At 39.1% G+C, this 22,292-nt stretch overlaps 1 protein-coding gene across 2 annotated transcripts in view; it reads right to left on the reverse strand.

The window, feature by feature from the left end:
- The window catches only part of LOC146716864 (teneurin-3), a 119,342-nt gene extending 107,244 nt beyond the window's left edge, over positions 1-12,098 (reverse strand). For both annotated transcript variants that reach the window (XM_085469167.1, XM_085469160.1), the window contains exons 1-2: positions 11,707-12,098; positions 9,516-9,791 (exon numbers count right to left, since the gene is read on the reverse strand). In XM_085469167.1, coding sequence (XP_085325293.1) covers positions 9,516-9,791; positions 11,707-11,977 — 547 coding nt within the window. In that variant the 5' untranslated portion in view covers positions 11,978-12,098. The remainder of the gene's footprint in view (positions 1-9,515; positions 9,792-11,706) is intronic.
- Positions 12,099-22,292: the final 10,194 nt, after the last annotated feature.

Below are 22,292 nucleotides of genomic sequence, written 5' to 3' on the forward strand. Positions count from 1 at the left end.
GCCGATTCTCTAATGGCTCAGTTCTCATAACAAGTGACAGAAAAGGGAATGATGTGTGGAGAGAGCTGTGAACATGGAGAGATAGGTGACCCTGCCTTCTGCCCTCATCTCCCAGATTAGCCATCAGGACATTTCATTAGTACTTTACTTTCTATATATTCTGCACTTGTGTTTCTAATTCTGTACGTGCTGCATATCCGCTTATATAAATCATCAAGATTAAATAATAACTATCAAACGCGTCTCATTATGCTTTAGCCACAAATGTCCCTTGTCAGCAATAAGGGGTCTAGACCAGATTTTATAGCCGTTTTTATGCCACTTTTAATTGTCATTTTATCTGCACCACAGATGTACACAGTGTCTTTAATGTCTTTAAGACAGCATAAAAAACCTAATCAATACACTGCTTCAATTGGGAAAATGTTATACAGTAACTGATGTGAGCAAACCGTCAAGAAAAGGTTTTAGATTCAGATTGTAAAATGTGAACATTTCATACTGCTACTGGTATTTTTTCTGGAATCATTTTACAAGATTTGTACATTTAACTGTAAATAAATAATAAGGAAAAAACAAAATTCAGAGGCATATTTTTGCAAATTGGGCCCCATAAAAATTAAGGAAGCGTATAATAAACTAAAAAGTACTAAAAAGTTCTATAATATAAAAGTTTTGTCTCGGTTTTATTTATTATTTTCTTCGTCTCAGCACCGAGTACTACTACAGGTGTTTCTCTGAGGGTGCGCAGGGCTAGTATATAGCCTAAGTGGCAAAACCCAGGGCATAAAATATTTGTGAGGGCACAGCAATAATTTAAGGCAACTCAGACAAGCATATCAACATTTTTATCAGCTCATTTCTTTTTTAAAAATGTGGTTGGACCACAAGAGGACAGTGTGCAAAGCAGTTTTAATAACACAAAAGACCACAAAGAATAAGGTTTGTAACATTCGCCCCCTGCCTGGAAACCCTCTATATTTATATATTTAAAATTCTTCTGTGCACAAGAAACAGCGCACAGCAGGCTATGGTCTGTGTACAAGTTTCCATCAAAAAATTTAGATTATTAACTCAGGCAAATATTACAGACTGTTTGAGATAGTAAAGGTAAATTGAGATTGAAACCCTTTGATTTGCGCATTGTTTGAGCTAGATGAAACACTCACATGATGAAAACTCCCTGAAATCCTGACTGAAGTCAAAGTCTTTTAATGAAACATTTATTCATGTGTATAATAGACTCAAACACATTTCCACAACCAATGAAAAGATCCAGCGGTATAATTTGGAGTAAAAATGTGCTTTTAATTGCATGTGTCAAAAATAAAATTAGTGCCGCCCAACACAATTAGCACAAAACATTTCTGCATTTTTTTGTTACTTGGTCACTTAATTGGACTAGATAAGCGTGGTTTCCCTTTTAATTTTGCTACACTCCTGAGATTATTAACACCACTGCAGCCTTTAGCCTAAAGAAATGCTCCATAACAGCAGGTTATGTGCTTGGAGGATATGTTCTAAGCAATTAGAAATATATATATATTCAGCGTGACACCTGCAAAGCAGAGGCATTTTTATATTCCAGTAAAACAACTACAACAGGAGAATAATAAGACTTTCAACTTTTTGATTGTGCGCCTCAGTATTGGATGATAAAGGACATAAAACCACTGCACCATGACAATAAATATAACAAATATTCCTGTGTCCCAAGATAGGGGAGAAAAAGGAGATCATAAAATAAGGAAGACATGAGACCAAATAAATTGGCAGGTTGATCTAGCCAAGGGACAACTTTTGAACACCCTGTGTTGATCCAGGAGAAGGAAGAAAATCCATTTTAGCCCATATGAAGAAAAAAAATAAACCCAGAGACCTGACTGTCCTCAAGGTTTGCTTTTGAAGTTATTTTTCTTTCTTTTGTACGTCTTTACATTGTGGTGGCTTTAATTTGCCAGCAACAAATTGGAAAATAACATTCTTCTTGATTACATACTTTACAAACAATCAGTAGCAAGTGTTTACCTATAGGTCTATTTTCTTCACTTCTTAGGAGAGCAAAGATAGATCGATGGATTCACACAAAAACACATTGATGGTCTCCAATTGCAGGAGACATACCAAACATACATGAAGCTACAAAACAAGACAAATGGATCAACGCACTAATCCCAGTTTCTTACAGTGATATTCACAGAGTCTAAATTGGTTTCCTGGCTATTTCCGTATTACACTGTAATGCAATCACTCAATTAGGTTGTGTGATGAAATGAAATGAGCCGTTTTCTCTCGAGGACAGTAAATAGTGGTCCTTGTAATTGACAACTGCGGAGTAATTCCTAATCTTAATAATATGTCCTGTAGTCTAACACATGCAAGTAATTAGATCGAGGCAAGCATGGGTTAAAACAGTGTCGTCTGTGACGCTCGGCTAAATTGAGGAGACGGAAGTCAAAGAAGCAAGTGCTGTTATTCGGAGACTGTGTGACAGAAAATAGATGTTGGACCAGGTAAATAGCTTTTTAAGTTGCAAACACATCTTCACAGGCCATGTAATGCTATAGTGTGATCAAAGATCAAGCCAAATACTGTCTGCCTAACAATTTTGCAGATAAGAGCTCCACTCGAAAATCTAAAATGTCTTAGTGGTGAAATAGTGGCTAACTCTGACATCAACAATGAGAATAAAAGCAAAGTGTACAGTTGCTCCCAAAAAAATCCACAGTCGGAGTTGGCATAGTTACGTCCAGCATTTGAGCTTGTTTTTCAAGTCTGTGAAAAAAATAAATAAATCTGTATCTGACTGTTATTTGGATAAAATATTTGAAAAAAAAATCACACTTTTTTGATTTTGTTACATAAATTAACTATTAAATCATAATTCTGGACTTTGAAGAGAGACTTTTTGTACATTTTGTCACATTGACATCACACAGTAACCAAAGTAACTAAAGAAAATAAAAAATCCCTTTTGCCAAACCATTGTTCACATTTTTAGGAATGGTTATTTTTAAGTAATATAAATAATACATTCGTCTTCGTATCGATGATGTTGGTGGAAAATATCTTTGAAGTATTATAGGGAGAGAGTGGTTTCAAGAAAATCTGCTTTTCCTTATTAATATGCAAATTTATACAACAAGGCACTCCAAAGTCTAATCAGATCATCTTCTCTGTGGGGGGATGTTGGGGTGTGAATACAAGTTTTTTTTCACCATGTGTTGCTGTTGTATTAATGTGTTCACCAGAAAGTGTCTTCACACAAAACTACACTGACACGACAAAAGGACAGTCTCACACACGGCGTATCGTGGTGTTGAGGCATGGGACCGATTCCAGTCTCCACACTCATGGACGGACTCACAGACGCTTCCACTACGTGAAGGAGAGCTTGTGGATGTTCCACTGCCAAATCTTCACATGCATAAAGGCTCTTGTGCCCACTGTTTGACAGCATTATGTGCCCTTTTTTAAAGTCTATATTTGAACCCCACCGAGATATCAGTGATGTTTACCTATCACGGACTCTTAGGTATTGTAATAGCCGTGATAGGTTGAAATGTGCTGGAAGGTTTATCTGTGACAGCAGCTGGTGACTTCTTGTTGTGGTTATTTAATGCACGATTGCAGGCAATAGATATAGCAAAAGGTTTATGGGTTTTATGATTTTTTTAAATGTATATACACTGTAATGTCACAAACAAGGAGCAACCAACAGACATAAAAAAAAAAAAGAAGTCTTACAGCAGCAACCGTCAAACATGTTGGCGGAGAGGCTTTAAGTCATAAAACTGTGACGTAAATGAAGTCTTTGAGGGTTTAGTGATTAGGACTTAGTGCGGAGCTCGAGATTGAGCCGTGGTGTTGAAGACTAAATTGAAATTATTTGCAGTCAGTTTGTCGTTCGCTCGGACAAAGGTTCAAATGGCGATGACCTCTGCGCCGCAGCGGTGACCTCTCCTAGACTTTCCAATCTTCTCAAAAATAGAATCTAGAATCTTTTCACATGACTGATGAGCACAACCCCTGCTATGACACCTTGGCGTGTCATCACTGAATCCCACTTCCCCTGTCACCCCAAGCACTAACAATGTGAGCACTTAACTGGTGACAGTGCCGGCGAGCACGGAAGTGATGACAATAAATGATGGCAATCAAAGCATGTCTCCTCCTTTGACGAGGCACGAGATAAAGCTCAGACACCTTCCTAGCCCCATTAACAAGTGATGAAACTGTTTTCTCTGCCAGCTTTGGAGTGTTTTTCAAAACTATCACAGATGGCCAGGCCTTTTGACCCGCCCACTCCCCACCACTCGCCCCCCCCAAAATGAGAGAAAGAAACCCAAAACAAACTCTGATGTTATTTATTCTTTTTGTATTCGGCTTGTGCCACACTGAATTATGAAAGTGGTGAGGGAGGTTTTCTTCATGCTACGATCAATAGGCTGATTCTGCTGTCACAATACAAGGCGCATATCTGAGACAGGAGTTTGACAGATGGCGTGTCACCTTCGTCAGCGTGACGCCCTGCGTGCATGCAGGTTTGTGTGCGTGTGTGTGCAAATGTCTGCACTCTTGCTTGATTTTTCTAATCTTAGAGATAAAGTGTGAGAAACAAAGTGAGATATTCGAGTGTGCGTGCGTGCACGCGCGTGCACGAGACAGGAGAGGAAGAGGCGCAGAGTGAGAGAACATGAATACATGCACACAGGGAAGCATGTTAGAGGATGTCTGATACGCTTTCATACTCCCACCCAAAAAGCCTTTGGTGCTTGCTGTGCTACAGCACACTTTGCAGTGACTCCTCTACTGATTTAATTAACCTTTTGCTGGCACTGTTCACACAATAAATTTGTGAGCTACATTCAACTGTAAAATGTGTATGACTGCAATGTGGACCTGTGACTTGGACAAATTGAAATTCTTTTCTGCTACATCCACTAGTAAACAGTCCTTGATAACAGATGTCTGAAAAGACATACAAGGGAATGGAACATTCACAGTGTCCATCCTCCATGAAAGCATCAAAGCAAAACACTTTTCCATGAAAACTACTCTGGACAGAAGGTTGAGGTCAGAGCAAAAGATGCTCCTTTAACCAGCAGTGACAGGCATCACAGTGGAAGTTGCTTTTTCTTAAGCAGGGGTCAGCAGGCATTAAGCCCCTCCTACTTAACAATAAACCCTATGTGTAAGAGTTTATACAGCCAGGAGAGCTGTCATGAGGTACTGCAGTTCTGTAGCTGCAGTACCTAACAAGTAAGTGCGAGCTTTTTCACACCCTATTAGGAATACAACTCAACTGGGCCATGCCGTTTCTGTTTCAGGCAGTCATTCATGTTTTATGAGGGGTACAATATTGATTTTGAAGCCTGCACTTCAACATTAAGGTGAAAAAAAAAACACTCTCCATGGTTGTTTTCATTTTTTACTCAGTAGCTGTATATTGATGTAATGGTCCTAAATAAATTTAACTATTTACATCACAGCAGCAGTTAAACTATACTATTACAATTTCATATTAAACATAAAAAATGCATTACCGTAAAGTAGTAGCAAGTGCCCCAATAAGAACAGTGTCTAGTCAGCTTTGAAGAAAACTTCAGCTTTGTTTACAAATTTGTTCATTTATTGAAATGGGAATATTTTCTGTATATTTTTTAATAATATGTGTTGTTCTAAATGTGTGTTACTAAAACTGGCAGGAAAGCAGTGGAGCAAAAATGGCTGCTTGTTCATTTTTGAGGTGTGAAATTTAATTAATCTCAAAGCTTAATGGCTTATAAAATTACATTCATTTTTTTTTTTAATTCTGTAAAGAAAACCTGACATTAACAGAAAAAAATGCATAGTTAGTCCAAATATCTATTTTCATTTCTTAAAGTTATTTAAACAAATTCCTCCTACTTCAGTGAAAAGTGCTTGAGTGGGATTGAAAAACCCCAGGATATGAAGTGACCCACATTCTGGGCCATGCAAACAGAGTTTCTATATCCTATAAATGAATACATTCCAGGAAAGGTGGCACCTTAGCATATAAAGACGACACCAAATAAAACAATCTTTCTGATATTTTTTCATGTGCATTTAGTGTTTGAAAAAGAAGCTTAGAAAATACAGCGTCATTATACCTTACTATTAATCTGAGTTAAATTATATAAAAATTTAACGCAACTCTTCTCACTTTATTCCAATAATTGTTCTGTCTCTGAATGCATTTGACATTATTCAAGAGAAATTATTTTTTATTTCCATGCAGCATTGTTGCTGTAGAAAATTTGACTGTAATCTCCTATTTGTAGAAACTAAAAATAAATAGATAAATAAATAAAATCAGAATTCTTTCAAACATTTCTTTTAATATCCATTTGCCACTCGGAGCGCCGGTACACTCCCCACAGACATGGATTCCTAACTCTTCATGGCTGGTAGATGTCACAGCACTAATGTTACATGAGACAGTAAGTGAGCAACTAAGTAAGTGTGTGTCTGCGTGTTTATATGTGTGTGCAAATATATGATGTGTATTTATCCATAGCAAACTTATCACTGTCACATATAGGGGATGATAGTAAATAATTTCTGCATGATGAGAGGGAGCATATATTTAGAGAGTATCACTGTAGGCTTGCAAATATTTAAAAAGCCAAAGTGTTATTGATTATTGTTGCTTTTATTTTAATTACATTTTTTCCAATGCCATGTTATGTGTAAAAAGCATGATATGGCGCATACCATTCATATAGAGGACAAAACAATGGTGCAATCCATTAGGAAATGTAAGGATGGCTCATTATCACATGGCTATTCATACAGCTACAAGACCAATAAGACAAACACTTTAATCAATCAGTTTTGTTTTCCAGGGATTCTATCAGTTGCTCTGGATTATCTTAAGTGTAAAATCAATGCAAGCTATTTAACAGTTTTCCCCTCTTTCCCCCTCTTTCTTTTCAATAAAATTCCACCAATGAACAGTTATAATACAATTAGGGGCTTCGCATGAAAGAATTAGACAAGAAAATGTAATAAAAGCTGTACGTTGATATTATTAAAAGGAGATGATTATAAAAATGGATAATCATGAGCATAATGTCAACAGACTTGAACTCAGATGATTCACAGTCTCAGTCGTCTCTTTTGAAAAATAAAGTTCAGCAAAGGTCATTTTTATTTGCAAAAATACAAATGCATCACTTCACAAAACAACTGCTCTTATTCAGTCTGTGGTCTCCAGTTGACCATCGAAAGCTGTACACTGTCCACTTATGACCACTTTTGGTCCATCTTTGAAAGGTGGAGCTCTTTCTCGTAGAGGTTAACATTTGCAGATGACGCTCTCTGTGAATGTGCTGAGGGCTCGGTACTTGTCTGTGTCGAACACTCTATAGAACAGAGCGAATTAGAATGAAATATTGAGTTCATTTATGAATAAGTGGGGCTGAACGGCCCCTTGTCGGAGCTTCAGCATGCATATTCAGTTGATGGAAACCTTTGGATGGGTCATTTCTCTTAGCTGCTTCATTAAATAGTGAAAGTCAAAAGTGCAATGCTCCTGACGAAAAAAGGACCAAGATCTACAGAGATGGAACACTGGCCAGGTTTTCCTTTGCTCTGGTTCAAACCCTAGATAATGATAGTGAGTGTGTGTGTGTGTGTGTGTGTGTGTGTGTGTGTGTGTGTGTGTGTGTGTGTGTGTGTGTGTGTGTGTGTGCATGTGTGTGTAGCTTATTTGAACAAACAGGGGGTAGATTTTTCAATAATACCATTAAATTATGTTCTTAGGTGATTTTGAGTTTTGTAACATTTTTTGAAAAAATGTATGGCAAAGCAGATAAAGAGATAAAGTGTTTATTTTCCCTGCGAAACTAATTGAGACAATAGTGAGTTTAAGTCTCAGTGGGGTGTTGTGCTAGAGCCAATCAGCAGCAGCTTCTTGAGGAGTTTCCAAAAGAAACTCCAGAGGAGATATGCCAAAGGGGCGTACCGCGGCGTTTGTATAAGTGTGTGTGTGTGTGTGTGTTCGCACAGTTAAAATGGTGGAGGCCAGGTGCAATCAAAGCTAGACAGAGAGCATATTGAAGAAATGACTGTTGATATAGTTTCACTCTTGGCGTATTCACCATCAAATATGACTGGAATCGAGCACTAAGGAGGTGAAGGCCATGTTTACAGGCACCTCTGTGGTTAGAGCGGAGCTTTTAGTGACTCATAAATGCATGCAGCGTATTGGGCCAAAGTAAAGGCCAGATTCAGGAACAAACACACGGACTTGAATTCTGATGGTATTTTGAAAAGGTAAAATACTTACTCAGCCCCCTCCCCCGGAGACAAGCTTTCTATGATGAATACTGCCATTAAGAAAATGACTTGTCTCAAATGTCAGACTGTAGCCAATGTTTTTAGATAAAAATTGATAGCACATGAACACAAGACATTTTCCTTTCTACCCTCTCTTTAATGTTCTTGCCAGTAAAGTGTAATCAACTCTAATTATTTAAACTGCCTGCCACTCTTTGAGACCACTGGTTTCTTAAAATAATTAGAGTTTTACATTGCATGTGTTAAAATGGCGATGGCTCACACTTTAATGGTGATGAATGATGTGCAATGTCATGAGCACTTTCAGTCATCAACTTCAGAAGGAAAATTTTGAAGCTCTACACCAAAACATATGCTGCTGAGATGATAAAGTTAATGACAGGCTGACTTTGAGCGTAGACAGAAGAGACGCAATGCATTTCAATAAAAGAAAATGATGGATGACGGAAGAAGAAAAACTGGTGAAAAAAGCACTGGATGTCATTTTGCAACAGATTTGATCAAAATGATGTTCCGAAGTGCAAACTAACCTTTCAGTGAGCAATAATAAAAAACAAGCATAACAACAGTAAAATGTGAAAAGAGTGGATCGACATAAATGAGTTTAACAACAACACAGCAATATAGCCATCTTACATGTATTGCCTCCATTTGACGCAACAAAGATTTGCCCTCTTCAAACACAGAACCTCAATCCTCCATCTCAGGTTTCCAGCATGATCAAATTTGCACTTCAAACCATTGTGCCCATTTAATCAGCCATTATGCATGCCCAGTCAACCACTGCAGAATTTCTAAGCAAAATCTCAGACTGAGGCACACAAAGCTATCTTTGATTTAACGCTAGCCCATGGGGAAACTTTATCAAACTCCTTTGCTTCCTGTGGAGCAGGACCAGGTGACTAGCAACTACTCAATCTGAAGGCCCGATTCCTTTCCGCATGCGGCAAGGAATCACGCCTTTGATCCAAACAAAGACAGCTGCAAATGCCTCTCAAGATACCAGCCCCACCAATCGCGTTTTCACATTGTTCCACCAATCAGAGCCTTGTCTCCAGCACCCACCATAATCCAACCTACTGCTGCTCTTTATACAGAGTGATTTCTCCCCCTTTGAAAAGCAATGAGGGTATGGGCTACAAACAAATAAGCATTTTAAGGTAAAATAATGAAACGTGTGCCTCACTCACCCATCTCATTGTCCGATTTATTGTCCATTTCGGTGTCAGTGAGTGTGAGCGCCGAGTTAGAGCGGCTGGAAAGGCATGAATTCTGCCCCGATTTTGCCCCTGTCCCCCAAAGAGTAATGGTACGTTCTGGTGATACAGGTTCATGGTTTTCGGTAACGACGGGTCCTCTGGAATAGCTGCTGAGTGGGTGGGAGAGGCCAGTCTCGGGGCAGAGAGCCAAGCCTCTGCGAGCCGGTGGCTCACAAATCCCGAGTTGCCTTAGCGAAAATGTCTGCCCTGTCAATGACAGAAGTAGTAAAGTTAACAAACCAAGCAACACCGTATTTAATAGCCATGAGCAGGGCTATTTAAAGAGAAAAAAAACAACAACAAAACTGTTCATCTAAGAGCATGGCGACAAGGCAGGGGGTAATTGCTAAATTAAAGCCTTAACAAGTTCCTCCAAAGCTACTTAACACTCATCAACTTATCAAGATCTACAACTGCATTTCTTTGACTCAAATCACACAAATAGTCTAATTAAAATTATAATAATTGCTATGTTTAAGATTACCAAGTTCCATTAGACAAATAGTCTGAAATCAATATCCTTGGATTAAATTACAGATAAAAAAAAAAGTAAAGATGCTAATCACCTAATTATTATGATAGTTTTTTCGAAACTGTTTAAGAGACTGTTTAACAATAAATCACAGCAATGCTCTAAATTAGTTTTGTCTCCATTTCACATTGCTTAAGGGTTTGCTTATTTCTGAAAATAAAAATTAACCTGCAATGCCTTTAAAAGAGTCTGCAGCATGTTTTCAATTGGTTTTAAATGATGCAGGCATGCTGCCAAAAAAACACAAAAACATCTTAGTTCGCCTCAAAGTCCTTGAATTAAAAAGTTCATATTTCAGTTTCATTCATTGCATATTTGATTTTAACCATGAAATGAGCTGTATTTGCTTAGTAGATGCTTGTAGTCAGGCTCAAATATATATGTGTGTTCATCCAGAAACTGCTATAGCTCATTATTAATATTTAATGTAGAAATCATCATAGCTATAATGTATTTTATCTCCAGTATATTTTACCATTTCAAAATGAGACATTTTCATCAGCCTCTGATGTATTTAAAATGTTTTTTAAAATTTTAGTGAAATTCACACAGCTCGATTTTTGTCATATAAGCCATTTTAAAATGTACCAGGATTCTTATGCTATTGTGCTATACGCACAACACATAAAGAGCAAATAAAGCAACTAATTAACAAGAACATGTTCTTTTTCCATCATCAACATTAAATCTGACTTTTACTGTGATGATGTAAGAAACACTCGTTAAGACTAAATGACTGGATTTTAAAAAGAAATAAAGGAAACTACTCTTCTTCCCACAACTTCATCATAAATCCATTTATTCTAAAATGGACACCAATTAGCACCATGAAAATGTAAAAGTGTAATGGATAGTTTTTGTGATTGCAATCTTACGAGCCAAAGGAGTGCCATAAAATAGAATAAACTGCCCAAAGTTTTTAATTACAGAAATTACAGCAGTTTCTAACAGCCAATTAAAGAAGAGGGTTACTTATTGTACATTTTATCTTATTATTTTAACATAGTCCTGCAGGGCATGAGCATTTTATGAGGTCAGAGTAGGCCACTACATCACACTCAATAGGAATTCTCTGTAAAAGTTTAGAAATATAAATCTAATTTATGCTTTTGTTTGACATCCTTTAATTGTGTTTACTACTGTCTAGCATACTGGCGCCATATTGTTATTTCTTGTCAAGCTTGCAGAGATAAAGTGGGAGATAAAACTGTGGGATAACATTTATTAAACAAACAAGCAAAAAAATCCTTGCATGAGCATTCATTTACTAATGAGGTTTCACACTGTTAGACATCAGCAAATGAACATGGATATAAGGATTTTGTTCTTTGTGGTATTTACTAAAGTCTAACAACAACTGAAATCTAAGAGCTTCTTGTTCGATTTAGAAAAATGCCACTATAAGATGGAAGACTTTTTGCTACAATCATTTTTTTGTACCCGGTGCCTTTTAAATGATAAACTCTGATGACACTGGCCATGACGTTAAAAAATGACAGGCAATCCGCACCTCTCTGAGCTTACATTTTGTACATTCATCTAACAAATCCTGAAAAATCCCACAGAAGGACAACATTTGTTCTTGCTAACCTGGCCTTGTGTACTCTGCAGTTTCCTTATGGACCATCTCCTTGACTCTTCCTCCAAAGAGCATTCGTGAAGGGTCATGGTCAAAGGCCTGGAGCGTCTCACTGGAGCTGTAGGATTTCTGAGTGGGCACGCGGCAGGCTCCCTCGTCCCGGTCTGATGAGGAGGCGGTGTAACGGCGCTCTCGATCCTTGTCTCTCTCACAGTGTCTCTCTCGGTCTCTCTGGCTCTTGGACAGCGAGCAGAAAGGCCGCTGCTCCCTCACCCTTTCCATGCTGCCTGCATGCTGGGTATCCAACTCCGCTCCCCTTCACCACCGGCACTCTCCTGAGACACTCACCACTGGATTATTTCACTGCTTTACCCCCTCTCCTCTTCCTCCTGTGGCTTTGATTCTCGTCCTGTAACCGATTTCCCCCCAAACCCTCCTCCCCACTTCTGAACCTCTGTCGCCCACTTCTTCAGTCCATTCAGCCTTCCAGCCACTCTACCTGGAAAAGAGAGATGAGGAAAGGAAGTAAGGAGCTCAGATAACACTAATCCATCTGCTTCATCTTCTAAAGCACACACTTATCCCCTTCTCATGGCCCCACCCCCGACTCTACCCCCACACCCCTGAAACCTCACCCGTGAACTGATATTTACCTCCTTAAGTTGACTTCGCCTCTTAAAAGATCACCTCTGTGTTGCATTTGCAGTCATGTTTATCTTCAGTGTGTTAACTCTAAATATTGTCCTTCAAAAACTTTCAATTCCAGTAATTTCAGTAAGCACTCTGTAAAAAAAAAGATTAAAAAAACAGTTTCTTCTTTTTTTTAACTTAAAAGTTTAAAACTTTGCAATTTTCCACTGACAATGCTCCAAAGTTAACATTCTCCGAATGCAAAATTCTGCTTAAATGAAGGATAAATCAACAGGTTGACATGACTAGGAAAACTTTTACTTTCATTATCACTTTAAAAAGACTTTTATTTAATTGATAAAATTAGAATGCCAAGCCTTTATATGAACATTCAATAAGTGTTACTTTAAATGCACAGAAGAACAATGACAAGATTAAATATTTCTATCAAAATTCATATATATATATATATATATGCTGGATAGCATATATATAGAGAGAGAGAGAGAGGAAAATAAAACTGTGCTTTTTTATCAATGTTGACGTTTTATACTTTTATACTGTATTTCCACATACACACAGATCATTTCAATTTACCATTTCTTAAGCTCCACATAATTTCTGCACCCACAACAATAAAGTGAAGGTAAACTGAACTTCATTTGAGGTACTAAAAAAATCATAACAGAAATCTTTTTTTTCCCAGAACAGTGCCTTTGTTACTTTGAATAGTCCACAAGTGGGCAAGAAGCAGCTATCACAAGAACCATTTAATCGGTTTAAATTAGCAGCAATGAAAGCTCTTCCAAAAATGAAAGCGTTTTTTTTTCTTTGTTTTGTTTTTGATCTCAGAGATTTAAAAAAAAATCCAGACACAGTGTCAAGAGACTGCAAGGTGATCAAGTCTTTATATTTGACAGATATTCATTTGCATATTTTAAACCAGTGTTTAATTTCATGCCTAAAATAGCAAAAAGACTACCTTTCTCTATTTACCATCCAGGGCAGACAGTAAAAGACTCTAATATCATACAAAGACTTTGAACCAGCTTTGTTTCCCAAACTCTCACTGTAATATTTGACAACTACAAACACTGCACTAGCTATACATGCAGTTTGTCTCTGGCCACAGAAACATTAGATAAATTGGTGTTAAAAATCCTAACTTGTTAGAAATTCAGAGAAGACACTCTCACTCTGCTCTAAATGTGGACAAGGGGGATGAGAATGTGACTAATCCACAAAAAAACCCTTGAGTGGAATGTGGATGGGAGCCGTGGTGTGTCAGAAGTGTTTATTACCAGCCATTTTCCACTGCTTCCTGAGACACACACACGGCGCAGAGTCACACATGCCACACACCACAATTTCATTTCTCTCTTGGCTGAGCTGTAAGACTTGAGTATCAGACTCCTTCTTTCCCCAAATGAGATCTACTTCGTTTCACATCAAGCATCAAAACCTTCCAATGAAGCCAGGATAGCGTACCGTCGCACGGCGAGATAGCACCAGCCCCAGAGAGACGTTCCAAAAACTGAAGCAGTTGCGGGTGGAGTACAGGATGCAGGGATAATGAAAACTGTGAGCTGTTCTAGGCCTCTTAAACTTATTTTTCCCCCCTTCTCCCTGAGTTGCTTCATATCGCTCTGTTCCCCCGATGGGCTGAGATGCAATCAGTGACACACTCTCTTGTAAGGCTGACACTCAACACTCAACACTCCCCCCCACGCACTTGTTTTACGATGCCACAGGCCATCTCAATCACATCTCATCACTTTCAGGAAATTGTACACACCCGTCCAGATTGGCAGATTAATGCACAGGATGCGTCCAAGCGGACACGCCCAGAAGCCTCCTTGATTGCAAACTCCCCCTTCTTTATGGACTTGTAAGAAGATTCGGTATCTGAAAAACAGCTAATGCCACAAGTCTTACCCACTGAGCCACAAGCGACCACTATAGGAGGAATTAGATTTGTGTCCTAATCAGCCTACAAGCCCTTAAGTGACCAGGCATGTCCCCATAAACATTCCTCTATTACTCTGAGGACTCAAAGATGCCATCTTCTTCACAGCTCATCCTAGTGTCCTGCTTCGCTTTGTTTCCTCACAGCACACGGGGACACTAACGGTTCATTCGTTACAGTTTAAAATATGTACAAGAAGTCACAGAGGCTCTTAAGAGAATTCTGTTTTTCTTACACACTTTAAGTTTCAGAGGTTTTAAGTATAGTGCAGTATAAACTAGACTATGTAGTATGCATTTACTACATAAAATCTGCCTCTGGCTACCCTACTGAGAGTACATACTAGTGTACACCAGCTCTGTTTGATTAAATGAGGAGAACCTTTAGGGTTCATTATGAATCAAAAATCCTCGGTACATTCCCCGCCCTAAAAAAAAAAAACTTTTCTGTATCATTCACTTCTACATTCCCTTTTACCTTTGATCATGCAGTTGAATCAGGACAGTTAGTCACCCATGACCACTCGGTGGAACAGTCGACACTGCAAAATTAGTGTCACACAGAGGTCCTCTTGCAAGCCAGTGAGGCACGGAAAAAGATAGTTCATGATGTACGCAGCTCAGCTCCACACACGTCCGAACGACTCCCGTGCCAGTTGAGTACGGTCCCCCCGACGCCTAGTACTGTCCTACACCTCTGCACTTTTTTGAAGCATAAACCATAAACCATCTGTATAATAAGGTGTGAAGACACGTGTCCAAGTCAACTGGTTCTTCAGGGCAGTTGAAGAGGTTTCTAATTGAGATTTACTTTTTCCACGTCTCCCGTTTAGTACTTTATTCATCAAAGATGACAGAGGGGATGTCTTATGTTACCAACAGATCAGGGCTGGGATTCAGAAGAGATGACCAAAGAGGAGAGAAACCTTTTAAGATTGGTTAAATAAGATGGTTTATAATGAATTAAATGAATGAGAAAAATGTTATCGGTACATTAATCATCAAAAACATAAAAGGATACTTTCTGATACTTCAAACAAGGATTGCTAAGGTGGATCAGTGACTTTCTAGACGCCACTGAATCACTGATCTCAAATATTACATAACTAATTATTGAAATGACAAAAAATAACCAGTATTTTTTTTCTTTCTTCAAAAACCGATTTGATTTCATCTTTGGTTCTAGCAGAATGCAGAATCATCCTCCTTTTAATCTGCATCTGACTGTGTGTTTTGATTGACAGCGACCTGACCAACCAACATCTGTCACCGCATTTCAATCCAAATGTTACTAAATTCTGATTATTGCATGTGAGTGCCAACAAAGCCAAGGCAAATGCAAAAGATCAAATAAAAACGAAATAAAATAAATAAATAACTCCGGTAAATAAATAAATCTCAGGTGAAATAACTAAAGCTGTTCCAACTTTAGCAGGAATAGACAGAAATATTAAGAAGACGAAAGTGCGCTTCTTTTCTAAGATATCTCAGAACTGATAAGCATGCAAAATTAGATTAATGAACACCTACACCAGCTTAAATTGAGCTGGCAGACACTGGTTACTTCAGCACACAAAGCAAAACAAGAGTAGCCACTGCTGACCAGAGTGCTGAAGTGGCAACTATTCACCAAGCCTTTGTCCGGTAATTATATTTCCGCAGGGCGGCTGTACGTATCAGCTCAGATCTCCCTGTTGGTGACCTCTGTAAATAATGATAATAAAGAGCGTACTTGTCGTTCCTAGTGTGTCCCTCCAAGACAATTCACCTGTCACCAAGTGGCCTGGCTGGCCCCTCAACTCCCCCCAAACCCCCTCATCTTGTTGTTGGCCGTTTGCCGGAGCACAGATCAGACGGCTCTCAGCCACGGGGAGTGGTGAGAGCAGTAGATGGAGCTTGTGGAGATCAGGGCTGGCTCTCTTCAACACAGCCAGCACCTCCAACAATAGCCGCCTCTGACAGCTTTGCATAATTCATCTTGTCGAGTCTCTCTCTCTTTCCTCTTTGACGCTCCTCTCTGCCTCTCCTCTTTCAGTTTCTCTTCAGTTCTTCTGCTTTTTTGTGCCTCCCAGCGCTTGGAGAAGGGGCGAGGGAGAACCAGGGCAGTGTTCCATCAGATGCTGCCTGTTTCCCCCTGACACTAGTGATTTTGGAGACACAGAAGTGTTTGTCTGCAGCGTGATGCCCAAACTCTGAATTCTGGATGCCATCTGAACCAGATTGTGTTCGTTTTTTATTGAGGCTCAATGCCTAAATTCCTCACTGCAACAAGAACTGTAGAACTATTACCTAAAAATACCCAGATCAGCATCAAAATTGTGATTTTTTTTTTTTTCTTTAAGTGCTGACGTGAATCGTGGGGAATCTGACCAAATAGTGCTGATATGCCACAACGACATTTTGGTATAATTCAGTCTTTATAAATGTACAGCTTCAGAGAGAGAAAGGCAGTTAGGAAGTGGAGAAAAGACAGCAAACAAAATCATGACAGCATTTACCAGCAATTAAATTTTAGCTGCAGCTATATCCTTAGTATACATGGTGACGGATGAGCTTACCACCCTCGGTGCGACTCTTAGGAAACACGATAAAATCCTACTCCATGCTAGGTCTCTCGTCTCGGTGTATGATGCATATTCACAAGTAGAGTAAAGTGATGCAAATCTCTGGTACAGTCACTTCACATTATTCCAGGCACATGGAGCTTTAAGCTTCATCCCTCATAGTTGCAGCGCATTTAAAAGACAAACAGAGGTACTGTGACTATGAAAAATAAATCAAAAAAAGCTGAGCTGAACTCAAAGCGTTTTGTTTTCTTATTTTTCCTGCCTGTCTCTAAATCACAGCGGTCAACGTCTAATCTTAACCATTTTATTGTTCGCCTTTTGTGTGTTATATGTGTGTGTGTGTGTGTGTGTGAATTAAATAATAAAAAAAGCATGTGCCAGTCCCAGGATACAACACAATAAGCTGAGCGTGGATGTTTATAAATCCCTCAAATAATCCTTCACCTGTGAGTTATATATTCATTGAATCTTTAGTGGGGAAATTGCAAGCACAGCCAGATTCATTTTTTAAAATGTAATTGCTAGGTGTGGACAATTGGAATATAAAAACCCAGAGCTTTATAATGTTTTTTTGCAGTATCTCCTTGTATCTCAAATGGTAATAATGGGTTATTCAGTGAATTCGCACACACAGGCTACAGCATTTATCTGTATCCAAGGCTACAATTATTGAAGCCAGTTCTTATCAAAATAGGTGCTCCCTTCCATATCACACACCCAATTACACGAGACAGTCTTAATTCAATGAGCCACAGTTTGCTTTTCTCTCAAATTGGTATCACTGCAGTGTTATTTCAAATGGCGGATCTAAAGAAGTAATGATGTCCATGGTCATTCACTTAATTGAGAATCTTGCAAGACACTGTCAACAATTATCATCTAATACTCGCACAAAATGAATTGACTCCATTGCTGACAGACTTCTACCGTCCTGCAGCAATTTAAAGAGAAATCCATGATCGAGCCGCTGTTACGGAAATAAAATTAAATTGTAGCGATGCAGCTGCAGAGTAACGATGCAACAGAGAAATCAAAAAACAATTGAGGAGGGCTGAAAGAAGCCGTATCTGTCCACAACAGTAAACTTGTAAACAAAACATAATGGGTAACAACAAAAATGACGCTGACAAGAATAAAAACTTCATTGTAGACATCTTATTTATTTAGACTGGAGTGCATTGTTTAATTACAGATTATAAATCCAACATCAGTCTTGCCTGACAGTCTAATCTGGACATCTGTAGAACTACTGTAGCCAATCAACAAGCACTCAGAGAGTGGATGAAAATCATTACTCAAACTATATTTTAAATTCTGCAAGCATACAAACCTGGCAACCAGATAAAAATTCAAATGCGCAGAGATATTCTAAAGTGCTGACATTGGGTGTCATTCAAATGCATCTCACACGATTGTACCACAAACTAAACCTCCCTCTTTTAGGATGTGCAGGAGGAGATGGAATATACGCAGCAGTCACATAACAGCGCTAGACAACCGAAGAGTATAAGGGAAAGCTTCAATGGAGAATACTGCAATGGGAGCGCAATACTCAAGAGCTGCTGCAACTGCTGGAAAACATCAAATCTGACCAAACACAGACATAGTGCAGTAGCGGTTAGTCTTCATAGGCGTTACAAAATAAATCAATGTACCTACGCCAATACTACCGAATTAGAAGAAATTTTAAAGCACACAATGAAAACAATTTACAGAGAATAATAGGTAGAGAGCGTTTCTTCTTTAGACCAGTTGTGCCACATAAACCCTACAATACATAAAGAAACTGGAGGGTTTTATTCTCTTGTTGTCAGCTTTTTAATGCGTATGTAGGTCATGATGGCACACGATCAGACTACTGAGAGACTGCAGGCCTTATAAAAGAAACATCAATCTGAAAATTCACCACATCACACTGGTTTTTCTACTTCCAGGGGTGAAACTTATAGAATCTGGCCTGTAATGATCGGCCAAGCCTGAATTCTGAATGCACACTGCTCTCCGCTGGAAGTCAAAGATTGCTGACCTGTATACCATTACACCAAATCAGATGCACCAGTTTTACACTCTTCAATGCTCTGATATTCAATATTTTCTCCTTCACCCTGCTGACAATAAGGAGACAGAAATGTGTTACTGACTGGCTTCCCACATGAACTAGCACCTTTGCCTTGTCCCAATCATCGCTCTTCGTCACCCACCAGACCTGAGGCTTTCAGCATCAGAGAGGTCACGTCAACTGAATTATTGAGGCCATCAACCGGCTCCATCGACAACCGTAGCTGACGCCCAACTTCCCACTGGGCTGTCCAGGGGCCACAAAAGACCAGACCTAAGGCCCTTGGCAGATGGAAGCTATTCTGGGAAACCTTTTCCAGGATCGGTATTTCTTAATGCAAGTATAGCAAAACAGCAAAAGTCGTTTTTCTTTAGAATTTTGGCAACATGGACCACTGCGAGGGGAAGATAAAAAATTCTTCAATTTAAATAATGAATCGGTTTCATCAATATTTTAATGTGAGCTGGACAATACACAAGTATGACTCTAATAAGCTATAACATCCTTTAAAAATGTAACAATTCCTGACATCGTATTCAGATCCTTCGAATATAATGTCTGTAGTTCATGAAAGCCAAACCTAGACACCGCAGAGGTATTCGCTCAGAGCAATTTTCACAAGCAGAGAGCACAATGCATTTCTATTTTATTCTCCCTGTGACACAACTAAGCACATTTCTGTTTGGCTCTCCCCACCAGCCTCAGCCTGGAGCATGCAGCGAGAGTTGCACTGTTACAAAGTCAAGCCCACTCCTCAATCTTGCCACTTGGTCTTGACCCAGAAAGTCCAACGGAGCATGCTGAGCCATAAATGTTAATCTGTAGGTTACAACAGTGTGAAGTGGTGCTGCCCCCAGAGCTGGACCAGCAGGACAGCATCCTGTGGCTAATCGCAGGTGGCTTTCATCTCAGCCTGTTTCGGCCAAAAACCTCAAAACAAAACCAAGAGGTGTCATGCTTGAATAGTCCTTTTTCTTGATTTTAAGTAATCCATACAAAGCCAAGGGAACGGCTTTCACTTCATCACAAACAATTACCAGCTTGGCTGCTTTGTCTGAACGCCTACGCACAACATCACCACCAATGTATTTGCATGCATGTGTGCAATGAGATCCAGAATTCAGTTTGTGTTACGCACAACACATTAGGTCATGCAGTCAGCCTACAATAGCCATGAGCTGGGTAAAATAACTGTTCCTTTGAGAACATTCCTCTCTCCTCTCCAATCAGAATGCAATGGCAGGATTCACATTATACTAAGCAGATATTCAAGATGAAAAATACTAATTAAATCCATCTTTAGTGCTGATATAAAATGCCATTTATATTCCCGACTGTTTCAAGCCCTTCCCGATATCCATATTTTAATTTAATAAAACTTGGTTATGAATTGTAGAATAAAATGGTGTTATATAAAGAAAAAAAAGCATATACCGTATACCCCTGAAACAGCTTACATTTATGCCATGTTTCCCCCCCAACCCCCTCTCTCACGCAGCATACAATGTAGTTAAGGACCACAGTGGTAATGCATCAAGTGCTGTCACTAAATATCCCTACTCTAAGCACATTTCAAGAGCGTGCAATCTCTTCCCTCCCAAATGCTAGGGTGACTTTCAGCAATAATTTGGCAACTTGCGCAGACCACAAACAACTTTTCTTTAAATGGTAAACTTTGCTGCAGGAGTCACATCCCTGACAGTAATCCTCTGAGGTGAGGTCATTAAAGCACATATGCAAATCGGTCCGTCAATGGAGGTTTTGCCATCGCGACGCTTGGTTTCTTTAACTTTCTAAAGGCCTGAAGAATGCACCGTGGCATGCTTTACTTTCACGCCAACTATTCATCATGATGTCTGGCTATTCTCATGGGAGGAAAGGGAAAATGTACTCAGAGAGAAAACAGGTGAAAGAGACTACAGCAGACAATAGCCAGACAGGCTGTGTGTTAATAGTAACAGATTAGAGGGCAGCAATTATGTAAAGTAAATATGACATGGAACCGATCCGTTGAGCCCAGGGAACTGTGGGTAGTTTGTCAGGCTGCATTAACCTTCACGTGTTTGCTCTGATGTGTTGAAACAGGCGACTCGGCCATGCTGTTTGCCATATCAAATGTTATAATTCCTAAGGTCATCTTCCGAGCCACTGTCAGCATCTACAAGTAATATGATGAAATATTATAAGCGCAGGCCTGTGCATCGACTCTCCTTCCATATCTCTCATATCTTAGAGGAGTAATTTTTACAGATGGAGAGCAGTCATTTCGATTGCCCCTTAACAATCTATAAAACTGTTTAGGGGCAGTATTCAAGCGCCATTATCCCTAAAGGAGGCAGTTCTCATCACACAGAATATTAAATTCTCCACAGGAATAATGAAAGGGGAAATTACTTAAGGATAGGAACACAGAGTGGCAGTGTTATGTACACAGTTCTTCTAATATTTCTGAATTAATTAGATCATTTTGAGCTCCAAGCGTAGAAAAGAAAATAAATAAATAAATAAAATCAGAATTTCAAGGACTCTGCCGCATCAGAAACTGTAGTCACCTGCTTTGATTACTGGGCTTGAAGCAGCAATGAAGTTTAAAGCTGAGGTATTTGGCTAAAGCCTGAATAAGAGGGGTCACAGCAGAAAAGCCAAAATATCCCAGTTCCAGATGCGTAATCACCTGCCACATTATGGCAAAGCGTGTACTAGACAACTACAGTGGGTTATTGCTTTTCTCTGCAGAGCTGTGTAAAATATGTCGACAGCCTAATATTCACCAGGTCTGTTCTGACTCCAGGTGTGTTTCTGAAGACTGTAAACACAACACACTTCATTTATCAGGATGCTGCTGCAGTCACCAGAACATTAGTCATATAGATTGTTATGTCTTATTCAGAAAAGTCAATTTCAATTATTACCAGTGCCTTGAAAAAAGATAATACAAGCTGCACTCATGTTCTGGGGCCCTGCTACAAAAACACATGTTCAATATCACCCAATAAGTGTCACTGTAATGCATTTACAGGCTTACACAAGAAACACAGACTGTGTCTCTGCTGTTTGAAGCCTTTCTTTGTTGCTATGTGACCCGATGCAAAGCCAAAAGCTAAAGATTAGAAATATATTGATCGCTTATATACATATTTTTAAGTAATACGCCTCTGACTACCTATCTAATATCTAATCTTGCTGTTTTATTTCTGTTTCATATTATTTAAATTTTCATAGAAGTATTTCTTATGATTTACAAGAACAGCGGGAACAGTTCACCACTCAGGCCTGAAGTGGTGAAGATCTACACTGCTTTACTGTTCCAGTCCTTGACAGCAAATGGCCTCAACTGCTGCAGTTCCTCAATAGCACTCAGGACAATAGCAATAAA

Source organism: Copadichromis virginalis, linkage group LG2 (assembly GCF_057382275.1).
Source record: "Copadichromis virginalis isolate Kocher_CV1m ecotype Utaka linkage group LG2, C_Virginalis_male_GT1.1, whole genome shotgun sequence".
NCBI lineage: Eukaryota > Metazoa > Chordata > Actinopteri > Cichliformes > Cichlidae > Copadichromis > Copadichromis virginalis.